Source organism: Rutilus rutilus (genome assembly GCF_951802725.1).
Source record: "Rutilus rutilus genome assembly, chromosome: 4".
Taxonomy (NCBI): Eukaryota; Metazoa; Chordata; class Actinopteri; order Cypriniformes; family Leuciscidae; genus Rutilus; species Rutilus rutilus.
Genome location: NC_140212.1, coordinates 4,321,578 through 4,338,714, shown reverse-complemented (window position 1 = coordinate 4,338,714; position 17,137 = coordinate 4,321,578). Strand labels below are relative to the sequence as shown.

Genomic DNA, 17,137 nt, shown 5'->3' with positions numbered 1-17,137 from the left:
CATGTGACTTTAACCCAACTGTGAGACGTTTAAACTGAGCAATCAGATAATTCGAACTTCCCCCACTGTACTAAAGGTGTGACAATTAATTGACCCCCAAAATACAAACATATTGGCCTACAGGCCTAGATCACTATCAGCCCATCTGTGCCTTTAGGAACTCCAAATGGTCCTTGTGGTAGAAAGAGGGGATAGAAAAACAGTCAAGCAAATGTCTTTGTTCATTTCAAATATCTTGGATTATTTCAATTCTACATGGGTTATATTAAAGTAACTTTTCGCAACATAAACAGGGACCTAGCAGCATTGTTTATTTATGAACCGTTTTTCCTTTTTGAGTTCATCTTTTGGTCATTTTGCAGCAATTTTTTCCTACTAGGTCTTAAACAAACATATCTGTATGCTCTGAACATCTAATCATTTTGTGGACAAGGAAGTCAGGATTGATTATTCGCTTCTGTTACAGTTGAATACACACCTTGAAGGGGCATTTGATGAGAATTTCGCATAGTTCACTCGCAATATTAAATCACGTCCATAGCTTGAGGCTGTCCTGGACGAGACAGCACGTTAATGAATGTGAAAGAAAAATAGCTTGCATCAGATGGTATTCAGTTTCTGATTTGTTAAAGTATTAAACTTTAGCACGAAAACTCATCTTTGCACTGTTTGAATAACACCTCAAACTGTGAAGTGGTAGAGCTTAATAACAGCCTGCCAATCATGCATAACACGTCGGTTAGATTTCCACAGACAACCATCACTTACATTTTTTCCTACTTCATTCTTCTATTCAATCTGTAAATATCTGTGAAAAAGGGAGAAGACAAATTTCAAAGTGCAGTATCCAATTCTCAATTTGAATGAATAGGCATGTTGAAATGCTGCAAAACAATTTAAATTAAATTATTGATTCGTGACTGTTCTGTGCAGGCTATACTCACCGACCGTATTTCCAAGGCCTCACAAACACTTGAGGAAACTGTATTTCACTGCTTTACAGATATGTAACTGATCTTCACAAGTCTTAAAACCATGAAAGGAATGTTATTTTCACCTGAATCTTGAGCTGAGCTTCATTCAATGATAAAGAATGTACTTTGGACTCATTTAATGATATGAAATAAGATTTGTCTTCTAAATTCATATAGCCGCTTAATCTAAATGGAGTTTCTAAGATGGGCTATTTCACTAAAGCTCATAAAAGACTAGATTTTAACACTATCAAAAAGAGAGGGAGGGGTTTTTTTTAGCAACCAAGGCTTTTACGTTTCCTCTTACGACCACACGAGACTCAAAGTGCACTAATCTCTGTCGATTTCACTTTATAAAGCAGAGACAGTGCGAACTCTCCATCTGTCTTGTCCGGACAATTTAGATACCCAGAGACATAAAGTTCATGGTTAAAAAAAAAATATTGCATTTGCAATAATGCATCTAGCTTAGATTTACACTAATTTCTGGGTAAATCATTTATACAACCTTGCTGAAATTCGTTCTGCTCATGTTTCATGAATAAATCCCAATATGTGATTAGAGCGGGACTGTATTTATAAATCAGTGTTTCAAGGTTTAAATATGCTAAGTATCTAAGTGGATGCTACAGATAAACCTTTGCATTCAAGTCCACTGTGTGTCTATTTTTTATTTATTTTTTGTCCTTAAGTGGAGTTATATCAGGGGTAGCCTACTACAATATTAAAATTTACGTAGCCATTTGGTACACTATTTTTTACTCTGAAGCAACAGTGCATTTAAAGTATACATGCTAGGATGAACATTTTTTGAAAGATTTTATTTCTCTCAAGACAACATGCTTATAACAAGATAGATCCGTAGAAAATATGTTAGCTAGTCCAGGAACTTACAGTAGGCCTATATACTACAGTACAGTATCTTATAGTCTATGTTGTAATGGACTATTTTTCTTATTCTTAGCTTTAAAGTATTATAAGTAATTATTTTAAACCATAAAATCATAATTTAGTAGCTGTATAATAACCGGAATAATGTACTCAGCTGGTCATTTTTTGCTAAATAAACCTCTCTAGTGTAAAACATGTTTGTTGTATTTGAATATACCGGGTTTGACCCATTTTGCCTTCAGAACGGCCTTAATTCTTCATGGCATAGATTGAACAAGGAGCTGGAAACATTCCTCATTTCAAATTTTGGTCCAATTTGACATGATAGCTTCTCGCAGTTGCTGCAGATTTGTCGGCTGCACATCCATGATGTGAATCTCCCGATCCACCACATCCCAAAGCTGCTTTATTGGAATGAGATCTACTGACTGTGGAGGCCATTTGAGTTTAGTGAACTCATTTAAACAAAGCTATATTGGTTCTAAGGGGCTCAAAGTGTACCAAGAAAATTTCCCCCACCCCATTAAACCACCACTAACAGACTGAATATTTGATGGATCCATGCTTTAGCGTTGCTTATGCCAAATTCTGAACGTACTACCTGAATGTTGCAGCAGAAATCAAGTTTTTCCAGTCTTCTGTGTTTTAGTGAGCCTGTGTGAATTGTAGCTTCAGTTTCCTGTTCTTAGACAGGAGTGGTACCAGGTCTACATGCCTAAATTCACTGAGTCTCTGCCATATGATTGGCTGATTAGATGTTTGCGTTAACGAGCAATGAGTACCTAATAAAGTGGCCGGTGAATGTTTGTGTTATCCTAAAAAAAAATTAACCACTGCAAAGTAGTTTTTCTTAATATGCTGCAACTTTTCCCTCTAAATGGTAACAAAATGGCTGCCGTTATGTAATAACATCAACTGAATAGTTGCCAGTGATCAAGGTAGTTATTAACCCTTCCCAATATGGGGATCAATTCTGCTTTACTCTGATTGTATAGCCTGGTAATAATGTAATTTTGTGTGGGAAAGCTTGCACTTCTTGTGTCCAGGTCAGTAATCATTAAGCTCACTAGCAGTAGATTCAGGACTGGCACCTTCCTGCATCTCAGAGGATGAACTATTCTGAAGGGAACAGTGTGTATCAGTGTGTATGTATATGTAGTTTCACAATCACACACACACACTAAATTCAGGCACAGTCACTGTCAGCTGCCTCTAAATTAGGCTATTCCGTTCCACTGCCCAATTGCCCAACAGCTAAGAAAAAATGAGAAAGAGAAAGAGGAGTTTCTTGGTAAAAAAAAAAAAGGGGACACATGCATTAAAATGAAACAGTTGTGGTATAAGCTTAGATAAAAGGCATAAAAATCTTTCTTAGCAGGCTTGATAGTTTAAACTATTTAAATTATGACTGGTCCACTTTACAAATTACTTTGACCAAGAACTGTCAGAAGCCATCTTTGTTAGCTACAAAAACAATAAAAAATTTTTTTTAGAAATGTACTACTGATTGTATCACAGATATTAAGCTAAGAACCAGTATACTTTAGACAAAATATTTTGAATGACACAAACCTCCTATGCTTTGGCAACTCCAGTGAATAATTCTTCCTCCTAGTGTTCATTTCGCAAACACAAATTTATCATGTCTAAAATCCACACCACAGAAGATATATCAAGATTATAAGATGTACGTGATTGCCTTTTAACTTCAATGAAAACATGCTATCAGGTGATTCAGAAAGGTGTGATGTCTCCCTCATTTGATGCCTCAAACTCCTGTTGGCATTTAATTAAATGACTATATTCAATCCAAAGCATCTGTGGGGAGAGTCTATTTTAAACACAGTCCACTGGGTGAGTTTCTGTCTCTCTGCCTGGCTTCGCTCATGACAGGTGAGCTAATTACCCTTCACGGGGTTATTTGGCCACATCAACGTTTTTAATTCAAGCTATTCAGTTGCAGCTGTTCAGATAAATAATTTGAAATCACATTTGAAATCAGTCCATATCAATGAGCTTTGGGACCATACATGCAAGAGGGAATCGCACTGCTGGTAAATGCCATACTTTATTCTTACTTATTCTCCTTTGACAGCTATATAAAAATTGGCCAAAAGTTGTATTCTTACTAAATGCAATTTTTCATAAGCAACATATAAATCAAAAATGTTGTACTTTATTACATTATAGTATGTTATTACCAATGACTCTTCTCTGGTAAGGCCCTGAGGCTGTGCGTGTTCTTATGGATAGCTTTCTCAGGTATTATAGACGTGTTTGGTCAAAAGAAGTCGTCTTAAAAATTGCATTGAATCTTCACAAATTAATTGTTTGTTGTATGCAAAGCTTCTTTGAATTTTCAAACACCTTAACTGTGCGTTTCCATGTTATGATTTTGACCCAATCATGCAGTTCCATTATACGACTCTTGACATCTGCTTACTCACAGCTGATGTATCTGGATTTGAAAAGACATACGAGGTCCCGATGAGTGTGCTTGTGTCTGCTTCTGACTCAGTAACCCTCAATAGATGAAGCAGAGCACTGCTAATTCAGTTTAGAGGATGAAGCTATAGCCTTAATCTAATCATTGCATAAAGCATTTCTGCCATATTTACATGAATCACTGACCTCAGCAAAGATGCTACACTTTGCCTCTGCTAACAACAATCTTTATGTCAACAAGTAGCAGGAACTGGATTTTAGAGGGTTTGTGATAACAATGGCATGAAAGTTCCCCAAACCTTTAAGAGACAAGCAGGAAATGTTTTTCCCCTCGCTTTGAAAGAACAGCCTCAAGGTAGCCATAGTTCATCCGCCTCCTGTGCTGAACTAATAAAATGCATGAAAGTGACTATGAAATTGCCAACCTCCTGGACAGTGAACTGACTAGGAAGCCGATTAAGACACACCAAGTGCTGGTCGTATTAACAGAACAATTTATGCTAGCTAATCATCACTAAACAGAGCTGGAACACCTACTTACCAAGATGCTTATTTTAAACAGTCTTTATTAAAGGATGCTGGTCTGTTGATAAAGAATTAATAAAACAAAAACCCCACTGAAAATACAAAATACAATATGGCATGATATGGTTTAAACATTGGCTGTTGAAGAGGTCTAAACCAGACCTGCTTTACTTCTTGGCAAAAACAAAATAAGTAAAAACCTTCTAAAAGAACAATTGAGATTTCTTGTTTAACTTAGCCTGAGACTGAATTCATTGCAATACACGTATTTCACCCACATCCAGAGAAAATCCACTTAAAGCCTAATAAATTAACACAAGGCACTTGGCACTGACAGTCTCAATATTGTGACAGTGGCTATATTGTGTATATAGGGAACAGATAAACAGAAGAAGTCATCATTTGACAATGGTGTTCAATCCTGTTCCTAAAGTTCGACCTACCTGCAAGGGTTAGTCCTAACTCAAATCAAACATTCCTGAACCTTCTAACCAAAGTATTTGGTTCAATTGAAAATTAGTGTGACTGATCTCTAGGAACAGGACTGAATGTGAATTCAACAGTGAATGATGCTTCCCATCGATAATTGATTATCAAAGTAAAAGGCAACGGAGCACTCAATAAATGATATCCCAAAAATTGCATAGAAAACATATATGGTGATGTATATACATCATGTAGAACAAAAGCAATTGGTCCCCTATGATCGGACTAGTTTGATCCCCTGTCCCGTGTCCAGTATGCTGGGAGGGAACCAAGAGAGTTTCAGTCTCCTGACGCAGCGCAAACACACACTACACAGCCACAGGAGGTTGAGTCCGCAGCACCAGTTGGCGACAGCCACCAGTGGGTACGTGGTCTTGGGGAAGTGTGTTTTCCAGTGCTTGGCCACATCGCTCCCGGTGGGCAGGTGGAGGGAGTAGTCACTCCAGGGTTTGGACACGCCATATATTGCGGAGATGACCCGACCCCTCTCTGACCACTGCACGCCACTGTCAGGATCGCAGTTATATTTCACCCACTCAGAGGTGAAGTCTCCCAGACGGGGGGCTTCTTGGGCTTCGGCATCCTGGACAGGGCTCATCTTGGCTCCCTGTACCGCAACATACATCCCTTCCACCTTCTGCACCGCCTTCACCCACGGCGCAGAATTCTCAGTGTCCAGGACCAGGATGAGGCGGGAGGAGAGGCCACTGTTCCTTTCTCTCCACATATCAAGGATCTGCTGCAGACGCAAGTTATCGCCACCTGCAGGCAAGAAAGGTTGTCAATCAGTCGCAAGAAGGTCTCAAGTCTTTTCCTGTGCAGAATAATCTGGACCAAACCTTTTGCTATTTAAAGGTCTGCCAACTCAAGACAAGTTCAAACAACACAAATATCCAATAAAGCAAAATTAAACCAGTTTGCATTCACTAAAGAAATTTTCATTCACAAATACATAAAGTGTTGACACAGATGTGACAGGCTGTTGCTGCAGGGGAAACGGAGAGATGGTGCAAGCAACACAGTAAAGGTATAAAAAGATATCTTGCAATGCTGTGGGGAAGACTGTGAATAACACTCGGCAACTACCTCGTTCAGAAACCGAATGAGGATTCCTGGCTGCCTGATCAAACATTATGACAGAGGCTGTGACATCCCATATCGCTCCTGAGGATTAATACCTCACCGAGTTACAGGACGCACACACAGGCAGTAAGATAAAGCATGGTGGAGTTCAGAGAGAGCTTTCAGAGCGATAAATTGCTAAATTCTAGTTAAAATAAAAGCATTTGTTTCTTGATCTCTTTTACACAGACCTGAAACAGCAATACTGATTTTAGCATTCGAGAGAACCTATGATATTAAAAACTCCCGATTGGTGCATGATATACAGAAATTAATTTAGTTTGGGTCTTCGTCAATACTTCGACATGCTACAATTCATAACCTCAACTCTCAGTTAATTTAGATAAATTCCGCCCAATCAATTGCTATCCAGCTCTTACCTGCCAAAGTCCAGTCTCCGCTGGGAAGCGTGTGGCCGCTGTAGTATAGGATGTAAGTGTCGTGCCGCGGGCCTTCGGCGGTGCAGAGCTCCAGAAAGGAGCGCAGTTTGGCCTGCAGGGTGTCCAGGCTTAGACTGGTGGAGTAATCACATCCGAAGGTCTGGATGAGGTGGTGGGAGAAGAGTCGCTGCACAGCATTCAGAGTAGCTGTGGAGTGCAATTCCTGGACTTGCCCTGGAGGCAACAGCAATGGCTGGCCATCCGCACTGCAAAGAAGTAAAAAAAAAAAGAGAAAAAAAAGGATAAAGGATGGGTGAAATGCGGAAGAAAGGCTGATGCTTGGCTGATTGCTAACTGGGTCAACTTTGCCTTCTGAGTGTACACTAACCCAGGTACAAAAAACTGGAGAGTAAATGCAAAAAGGCCTTGAAAATAAGCAGTGCAAAATGTAAGATGGAGAAAAGGATTCAAAGAAAAGGAGAAAGGCCTTAGTAAGGATGACATTAATCTGCTCGAAAATGCAAGTAGATCAACATCACCTTGCAGCGTCAACTCCTTCTGCCTTTCTAAATGAGCACAAGACTTCCTGCAGTAAATATCACCCAGAACAGCACTCGCTAATAACAAATCAACAATTAACAATTAAAACCATTATAACCCCCTGTAGCCTTTGCTTCACAAAGATTGTGATTATAAAACCAAGACCAAGCATTTGTGGTGGCAGTGTTTCCCATAGGTAGACATCCTAGCTGAAGACTGAAATGGCAAGTCTAAGGCACAGTGACCCATGAAAACTACCTAGGCAGGTGCTGAGCTATTCAAGTGGAAATGACCGCTTCTCTGAGCTTGCTTGTCAGGACTCTATCCTTCTCTATCTCTCAATCACTTAGCTTTCATGCTTGCGTTTTCTGTACCATTCTTTTCTTTACTACTTCAGATCTTGTTTTTTTTCCCCCACTCAACCCATCCCTGGCTCAGTGCCCCTCATTCCTAAACACAACAACAATTTAAGCACCAAAAATAATATCATGACTAAAGGCAAAAATTTTGCTGAAATATCTTTCCACTTGAATTCCACACGAAGTTTATTAGCCACAAGGCTTTTATCAGAACAGATAAACAAAAAATTTCATTAAAAAGGACTAATGGATTGTTCACGGTTTTTATTAACTATTAAAATGCTTTCTGGGTGAATCTGAATATTTGGTTGATGGCCAGAGCTCATTCCCTTATATCTGATCGACCTGAGAATTTCTCTCTCATCCCTCCCTCCCCTCTCATCTTCCCAAGAGGCCCTCGTCATTGTAAAAACATGATCTGTACCCATCAGATGGAAGATTACACCTAGCCACATTCCCCTCATGTGCCTGCTCCACGCATAGCCTTTTCACCAAGAGTGCTGGAATACTGAGCGTGAAGAGGCTGTGGAGCTGCATCCTAATCGACATCATAATCAGCGACCTGACTGACGGCCTGCCCCGGACCCCACCCTCGCTCTCTCTCAGTATGCATGGCACAGGCTTCTCCCAGAGGAACCAGCAACAGACCAGGTTTATTAAAGGCTATGACTTTATTTAATGCCAGCATGTGTTTATAGTGAGCCAATCCAGGGTGGTTTCTACACCCCTCTATTTTTTCTGGACACTTGACTGTTCAAGATGATAAGGAGTAGGGCAGCAAACTATTTCCCTTGATGTTGTAATTATAAATATTTATCATCTTTCTGATTCATCTGCACATCCAAAGCTGTTTTTGTAATGACTTTATCATCATTTTTGTGACATCATGACCAAAAACTCAGTAGTGTACGACCGGCCTGATTCAAATATCAAAGACTATTCGGTATTCAGCAACTTTACCAAACCTAGAGAACAGCAATGTGAACTGTGCTGGTAAACAAAGGTTAGCCAATCATAATATAGGTAATTTACATATACTATAAAAGTCATAAATGTACAGTAGCAAAAACTATCATTTTAAGGGTCAGAGAAAGGATGAAAAGAGTTCATGTAAAACTGTTTTAGTGCAAGAAACATTGACAATTATCAGGAGAACAATTTTTTGGGTACAGACATAGATATGTATAGGTAGATGCCACATCACGTCATCGCGCCCGCCATCTTGCAATCTTGTATCTTTAACTCAATATTACATGTTTTTACTATGGTACTTTTAATGTTTTTACTTTTACTATAGTAACTTTTTAATGTCGTGTCAGCTAACGCCTTCATCTTCTTGTATTGTGTTTAGCAAGTCTATTTCATATATAGATATTCATAGATGCGTCTAATTGCGGTTTCAGATGCTCAGTCAACTTGCTCTCGAATGTTCACAAACCGCTCCAATATGGCGGACGGCTTATGTATAGCGGCCCATTGAAAGGGCCACTAATGAGGCATCTATATCTATGGGTACATGTGGATTAAAACAAACAGAAGAAACAATACATAATTAATGTATGTCATTAATCCACAAACATAAATAATAGCACTTCTCTGAATTGATTTATTTTCTCTGAATTGCTGCTAATATTGTTCCTGTATGATATACTGTTATGTATGATATACTGCACATATTTCTCACTTTGCATAAAAGATTCTGTTAAATGAATAAATGCAAATGCTTGTGAATTGATTCTAAGAAATATGACTCCTCAGAAAACCAGTTCTTCAGGTATTAATGTCTGTTATATATAAACCACCAATAAGCTGCTTTCTGCAAGGTTATGGATCTCGGTCAATGCACATGTGACCATGTGAACAACATGCAAGTTAGAATATGCCTTTGTATGCCATATATCCATTGAATGATTTTACCTGCTGTAGTAAGTGGGAATTACCACCGCATACCCAACGCAGGTTCCTCCCAAGCAGCTGCCCAGTTCATGGAAGAGTCCATGAGTCAGAGACTCCAGTGGCAGTACCACTAAAAACACACTCATGAAGAGTCCAGAAGTGACCTGCGGAAATGAACCCTCAGTGATCAATAATTATGAAGTGAATTCAAAGGGAAGGACAGTTGTACATGCAAACAAACAGTCTAACTTCAGTCTAAGTCTTCAGTGAGTATGCTAGTATTCAGTTCCAGACAGACATTGTTCTCAGACCTGTTCATTTGAATTAAGTGTACTAAGTGTAATGATCTGACTCACCAGCATATTGCTTTTGTTGGTAAAAGAAATGAAACTCTGCATTTGCTTCACATGCTGGATAACATTAGCAAAATTGTAAGTGCTTCTAATGACTCATTGCAGAATTCATATCTTAACATTAAACCTCAAATGGATTACTGTAATGTTTAGATTAGGACTGATAGCTGGTTTATTGAAATGTCCCCATTTAACATTACTTATGAGACATTTTTCTAAATATCTTCTTTTGTGTTCCACAGGAACAATATGAGGGTGAGTGAACTATGCCATAATTTTCATTTTGGGATGAAAGAGTTTTTTAGTAATAGTATCATAATGCAGCATGATTCATCCGATTTGGATGTTGATGTCAAGTATAAACAGAATTCTTGATATCTAGATAGATTGATTCTAAAAAGCATTAATCAACATGCTTTACCTGCCATGAAACAGCCCCTAGTATGACAGTGGACATCAGGCAGAAGAGCACCAGCCGTTCGGAGATGAGGCAGAAATGACGCATGCCCCTGGAGGCCATGATCCTGTCCAAATTGAGCTTTTGTGAGCGCTGGGTCGCCCACATCTTCTGACACTCGCTCAGCTTAGTGTGGAAGCACCAAAGTGTGACAAGGAACACCATGTGGCACAGGATCCACAAGAGGCCAAAGACGCAGAAGCCAGGGATGACCAGGTACCAGGCTTTCATGTTACCCAGCTTCAGGGCACAGAGCACAAAGAACGCCAGCTCAACGAATGCCAGCGGAAACAGAGAAAATCTCCTCCACAGGCGGCCAGCTGAGAGAAACTGCTTCCAGCGTTCTGTCGCCGACAAGCCGCTGAAGTAGACGTCTAGAAGGGGCTCGCATATAAGCCGTCCCAGGTAGCAGCTGAGCACGTAGGGGTTTGTTTGGATCTCCAAGGACTGGAAGAAGGTAACGGCGGTGATTACAGCAAAGCAGGCAAGATTGGGGAGAGCCAAGGGCGACTTCATGCGAAGGTCCACAATAAGGGCCATTAAAGCAAAAGTCAGAGCAATCATGGCTAGTGATTTGTGGAAAACCAAGCTGATGCTTGCTACACCAAATCCCAGGAGCTCTAGGAGCTCAGGTGAGGTCAGAACGACTGGTTTATACTTAGCACTACCGCACAGACGTTCTGTTAGGGCCCAGAGCGACCGAACAGCTACGCTAGAGAGCAACAGGTAGTTTGTGACCTGTTCCTTTATGTCTTTCTCCAGAGAGGGGAAGTTCAGAAAGCACAGGAGACCCTGCAAGAAGCCGAACCACAGGTGGAAGAGACATAAACTGGCCGACTCCATTGAAAAGTAGTAGTAGAGGATACAAGCTATGGCTGAAACGAACAAACCCAGGATGAAAATGACCAGAATCATGGATTCTGAGGTCTGCTCCCATCGTACGTACATTCCCAAGCACACAGCGACCAGCAGGTTGAAGCTGGAGAGATACCCCAGACAGCGGAGAGAGGACCACATGTCCACACCCTTGTCCGATTCCTCTTGGCCTGACATTTTTGAGTATGATCGCAGAGGATTAGGCCTCACTCCTCCAACACTAGGAGAGATAATGTTGAGGCATTCCACTGAAATCAATAATGGGGGGGGAAAGAGTTACTAAAGTCAGTGATGCAATTCTAAAATAATCAAAAACACATCCATATAATCGACATGTATCGATCATGCATGTCATCTCAAAATTACACTATCATTTTAAAAAGGCATCCTGATAAATGATGAAAAAAAGATTATTCTCATTTTGAATCTGTAATCAAACAATGGCATGGTGTGTGTGTATATATATATATATATATATATATATATATATATATATATATATATTATATATATATATCTCATGTCCAATTTCATAATTACAGAATATAATTATTATACTGTATGTAACTGTATGTAAACAGAACAGTAAAAAGGTGTGACAACTAGCCCCGTTTCATCTTAATACTTGTAACTTATAGGCTACACAAAGAGAGATGTAGGTATAAGAGAACAGATGTTTTGCACACATGATGGTCATTCGATTTCCTGACAACGATGTACGTATACATAACAGACATAAGATGACAGATCCCGTTTAATGTATTACGAGTGCCAAGGTTCAAGATTAATAGATGTCAGATGTGAAACTGCCACATAATCAGCCTAGCCTAGACCAGACCAGAACAGACACTCTCAACTTTAACACTGTAAATACTTTGAAAGCATTAAAATACCGCGATTACATTTTAAACAAATTAGTATTATATGACTGGCTTTTGTAATTCGGTTAATTGTTGTTCGAAAGTAAAACATATAAACAGAATTATTCTTACATTTCTTTATAGCAAAGAGTTTTTAGTTTCCCGATAGCCATGGTGCTTCCGGACTCCAAACTACGGCGGCTCAGAAGGATCAAAGGCAAAGTATAAATATGCCTAGAAATTCTTTTCTCCACATCCATGATCGATTTTCAGGTGCTGTCACATACTGTTAATGTATAGTCGGTTTGTTTATCGGAGATATACATATTTAAAAGGCTTTCTGTTTATAATAAAGAAAACAAAATATCCTGTGCTATGATGTGATGTGCTTATTTACTTGTTCCATGTGCCAAAAATAAAGCTACACAGTCTATTTACTGAGTGTGTCTGTGAAGAAAACAGAAAGTCATGCAGATTTATTTATTTATTTATTTATTTATTTAGCAGTTGGCATTAGAAAACATAACTCTAGATTTTCATGACGGGCAAGCTATAAGCTTTTCTACTGCAGCGGATAATATGCTTAATAATTTCTCATTTGTATGGCTGGAAATAAAATACTTAAAATCAACAAATAAAACTTCTTAGTGAAGTCAGAGTACAGGTGAAGAAGCTTGCTCCCTTAAATCAAGGAGGCATAATACCAGGAGAAAGTTATTCCCATTCATGTCAATAGCAGGTGCTCACTAAAATGTCCCCATTGAAACCCATTAAAAAGACAATTTTTAATAAAACAATAAAACGATGCAGTCTTTGTTAATAGGCTTTCATTCTGATTCATTAAAATTTTGAACTACCAGAAGGTGCAATTGTCTCAGGTTTGACCTATAAAGAAGAAGGAAAAAAAATCGCTTTATTCCTGTTTTCTGCTTCTGCATATTATAGAGCAAATTGGTTAAATTACGCAGTTATAATTGTGTCAGTGAGTTGGTATAGATGTCAGAGTGTGATTTGTATGTGTGTTAAAAAGAATTGTGTGTGTGTAATATTTGAAAGAGAAAAACTCTACTGTAGCCTATAGGCTAGGCCTACTGCATATCACAGACCCAACCATTTTAGCTAATTTGGAACACAACTTGTTTAGATTTATGACTTATGACAGTGTTTGAGTTGAACATGTTTTATTGAATAAATATTTTTATATAAAATAATGTTCATAAATTATTTTTATAAACTTAAACCTCTATAACTTTGTCCACTTTAGATTTTTACTTAAAAAAAATCGGCTTCGTGGATAATATGCCACTTTACGCCACCGTAAAAATCCCACTTTACGAAGGAGATATTAGCCTACTGGCAATATTTTATCAAGTCCTGTTTCAAATATTTCCTGTTTATTTGCTGTATAGAATCAGAATTAACGATGCCTGATTCGCGAATGAATAAACTCTTTTGAGTCGGTTCTCAATTGAAACGTCAAATGGATTTGCAAAACAGTCATTTGGAGCGGTTTATCAATTTGTGAAACACTAGATTTATCGTAAACAGAATAATTTACACAAACAGCGGTGGATGAATTTGATAATTGAACAACTGTCCATTGAAATCAAGCTGCAAACATCCTATCTTTTATTGCAGCGACGATCGGGTTTCTGCAAGAGAAGCTTGCGACCGACTCTACTTCAGGTAAAGACATTTTCCGCGCAAAATTGTCTCAAATCATCAACAGAACTCGAAATCAATCAAAATACCAAAAGTAGGCTAGCCTACCATGGTACCATGCAAAACTTTTAAATAAATACCATGGTACAAGAATGTTTATCGTTCAACATAGCGTTCCGTGCTTCACTGCTGACAGCGCCACGGCAAAAGAAGTCAAATTTGACCCGAATAGATTTGGGTTTTCAATCTGAAATTAATGTAATGAGAGATAGACTACCCGAGTGAATAAGAAAGAAAAAAACATAAAACAACTACGATTCACGAGCAAACGAATCTTGTGACTCTTGTTTATAGTCATAGTAACTCGCTAACTGAAATGCGAGTTACCTTTACTTTTACCATGTAGGTTACTTAGTTCATTAAACTTAAATCCCTGTTTAAACTTAAATCCCTGACTAGTTAAAAATACACCGTGCAACAGTTATTATTAAATAAAATTTAATACAAAAAAGCAATATATTATAGGCTACATACAGTAGGCTGTTATCCCTTAGCCTAAACAGCTTGAAATTAGACAACATTATCACATTTTCAACATTTTGTAATGTTGATTTAAAAAATATTCACCATTTATTTGAATGTTTTTATTGCTGTTTCTTATTATTCTAACCCTGTGTGGTTAAACAATATCATAATATTTTAACGAAACAGTTTGGTGAATGTGTCTAAATCTACAGCTGCATCTGTTGCTCATCAAACCATTGGCAGTAATAGAGTGGAGATTCACTTGTTTCCATAACTGCCTGCACATGTGGGATTGTTGTTTGAGCCATGTATAAATGTGTGCAACATGCTAATAGATGTATGAAGAAAGGATGAAACGGAGAAAAAAAAAACGTGCACGGTCTCAGAGTGCATTAAGGGGTCATACCCTTTTATAAATACATTCAATTAGTCCACATTCACCTCTTTTGAATGAAATATTGAGGTCATTCTTCGTAAAATAGGCCATGTAATTCCGAAGGAACAAGATAAGTGCGACAAAGGGAATGTGGGCTTTTTTTAATTAGCACTGACATTTGAATGTATAATTGAGAGATCTGAACCGTCCAACGTGTTTGAATGATTCCTCAGTCACTCAAACACACAAATAAGCATGCACATATTAATCTTTGTAGCTAACGGTCGAAAAGATGTTAAACATCTTAAAGATGTTGAATTAATGCAGGAGTCCATGAATGTGCTGCTTTCTGGACTTACTGTGAGCTACATGACTCCATCCACCTCTTCCTCCTCCGCAGAGAAAAATAAGAGAGAGAAAGGGAAAAAAAAACCTATGAATTATGCACACCTGTATACCTCCGTGCCACCTGGCAACCTGCATGTAGCATCACATTAAAAAGTGGCATATAAAATATAAATACCATTCTTCCGTTCAACACCATGACATGCAATAAGAGCAGCAAGCATTTTCAGTCAGGCTTGGACTTGATATGAATGTTGAGTACATTTTTTCCAGAGAGGACAATAATGCACTAATTAATTTTGTGTCCTGCTCGGCCATGCAGACAACTTGTCTGTCAAATACTGCCACACTGAGAAAAAAAGAGTATGCAAGTGTTTATTTTTTTGCCCAGGCATATATACAGTACCCTGGAAATCCAGAGTTCTCACGAGAGCACAAGTTGAATTTGCTCAGCGAGTTACTCTGGTGTCGAGTAATGATGCTCATTAAATATGCCCTTGTATCCGAGCTGCACCAATCACATCGGGTTATCTGATATAGGCGGGCCAGAGGCGAGCTAAACAGAAGACGACAGCGCTGTGACGTCGAAGTCATTAGTAAACATTGCAAGATGGCTATGGATGAACACCAGTTGTTTGAAACGGCTTTGGCCGCTACAATGAACAAGTTAGACTTGGCTTTTTATCTAAAAGAGGAACAGAAGACGACGCTCGAATCGTTACTTTGCAAGAAGGGCGTTTTTGCTGTTTTGCCGACCGGATGCGGCAAGAGTCTAATCTACCAGTTAGCTCCGCTAGCTAAGCGTATGGGGCTTGTTGTGATTGGCCGTAGTGTTATCCAATTGCGTGCAGTGAGATTTTCAAACGCATGATTGGTGCCGCCCCTCGAGCTGGACGATTTTCATTAGTCGATGCCAGACCATTAATCTTTCAGATTTAGGTCTGGATTTCCAGGCTAGGCATTTGGTGTAGTGCCTAAACATCTGAGCTGGCCTGCTTTGGTGCCCCAAAGAGGGTTCTTGACTTGCTTAACTAGCAAGATCATGTTGGTTAACCAGCTTCACTAGATAATTTTGCTAGTGTAAAGTTGAAAACGGTTTGTTTTGGCTTTACATGCTGTTTAAGGATCTGGAAACATTAAATATTTCACTTAATTAATCAAAAGTATTGGTCAAACTGTCCATAGATTTTTTTTAATGACAAATAAATCTATTTGAAAGTTATCTCACAGACAACTCAAAAATGTAGTTCTCCTCATAAATAATAAAATAAAAGAATTGACTTTCTATTATTTATTTAAAAAAATACATAAAAATTTAATTTACACCTATAACCTTTTATATGTATTCTATTTTTTATGGACATTCTTACATCACTGACCCAAATATGACTTAGTTTCCAGATGTGCTGTTTCACTCCGACTCCTGGAAGTTGCGTAATGATAGACAATTGGATTGAGACATGTTATTTTGGTCAGTGCTTGCCATTTTGTGTGCAATATGCTTAGACGGTCGGGCAGTGAATGGACTGTGTGGATGTTTTGTGGGTTTACCGTCTGAAACTAGCATTAGACCATAGCCGCCATAATTTACGTTTCCTGGTATTGGGGTCAGATTCACCAAACTCCATCCTTCCATTCTCCTTCCTTCTCATGTGCGCGACCACCTTTATCTGACAAGCACAGCATCAGCAGCACAAGCGATTTGTTCACAACAAATCTCATTCCCACAGAAATCAATATGATGTACTGAGTCTCATAAAGAGGCTGTTTGGAAAGGCATGCCACATCACAGCCTAAATCAAGAAACATGTCAGGCTTCAAATGAAATTGGGGAAAGAGACAGATGGGGATAAAGAGTCAAATATTAGTGATGTATTTAAATGTATCATGATATGGCATTGCGGCATGTTGTACTAAGGTTGTTGAAAGCCAAAGATACATCTCACAATGCCCCAAAACTCATCCATCTCAATAGAACAAAGAGAGTCTTTCATCTCAACAATGTCTTGTCAGTCTCTGAGGATAAACGTTGCAGGTGAATGTTTTTTTATCAGGAATTGTTGGT

The 17,137-nt window shown here is 38.7% G+C and overlaps 1 protein-coding gene across 1 annotated transcript; it reads right to left on the bottom strand.

Moving 5' to 3' along the window:
• Window positions 1-4,788: 4,788 nt before the first annotated feature.
• On the bottom strand, window positions 4,789-12,372 carry tmem168a (transmembrane protein 168a). The gene is made up of 5 exons (XM_084408197.1): window positions 12,297-12,372; window positions 10,393-11,552; window positions 9,640-9,782; window positions 6,824-7,089; window positions 4,789-6,083 (listed from the first exon to the last, which is right to left on the bottom strand). Exons 2-5 carry the CDS (start codon window positions 11,479-11,481, stop codon window positions 5,536-5,538), a joined length of 2,046 nt encoding a protein of 681 aa, XP_084264323.1. The 5' UTR covers window positions 11,482-11,552; window positions 12,297-12,372; the 3' UTR covers window positions 4,789-5,535.
• Between the last annotated feature and the right edge of the window lie 4,765 nt (window positions 12,373-17,137).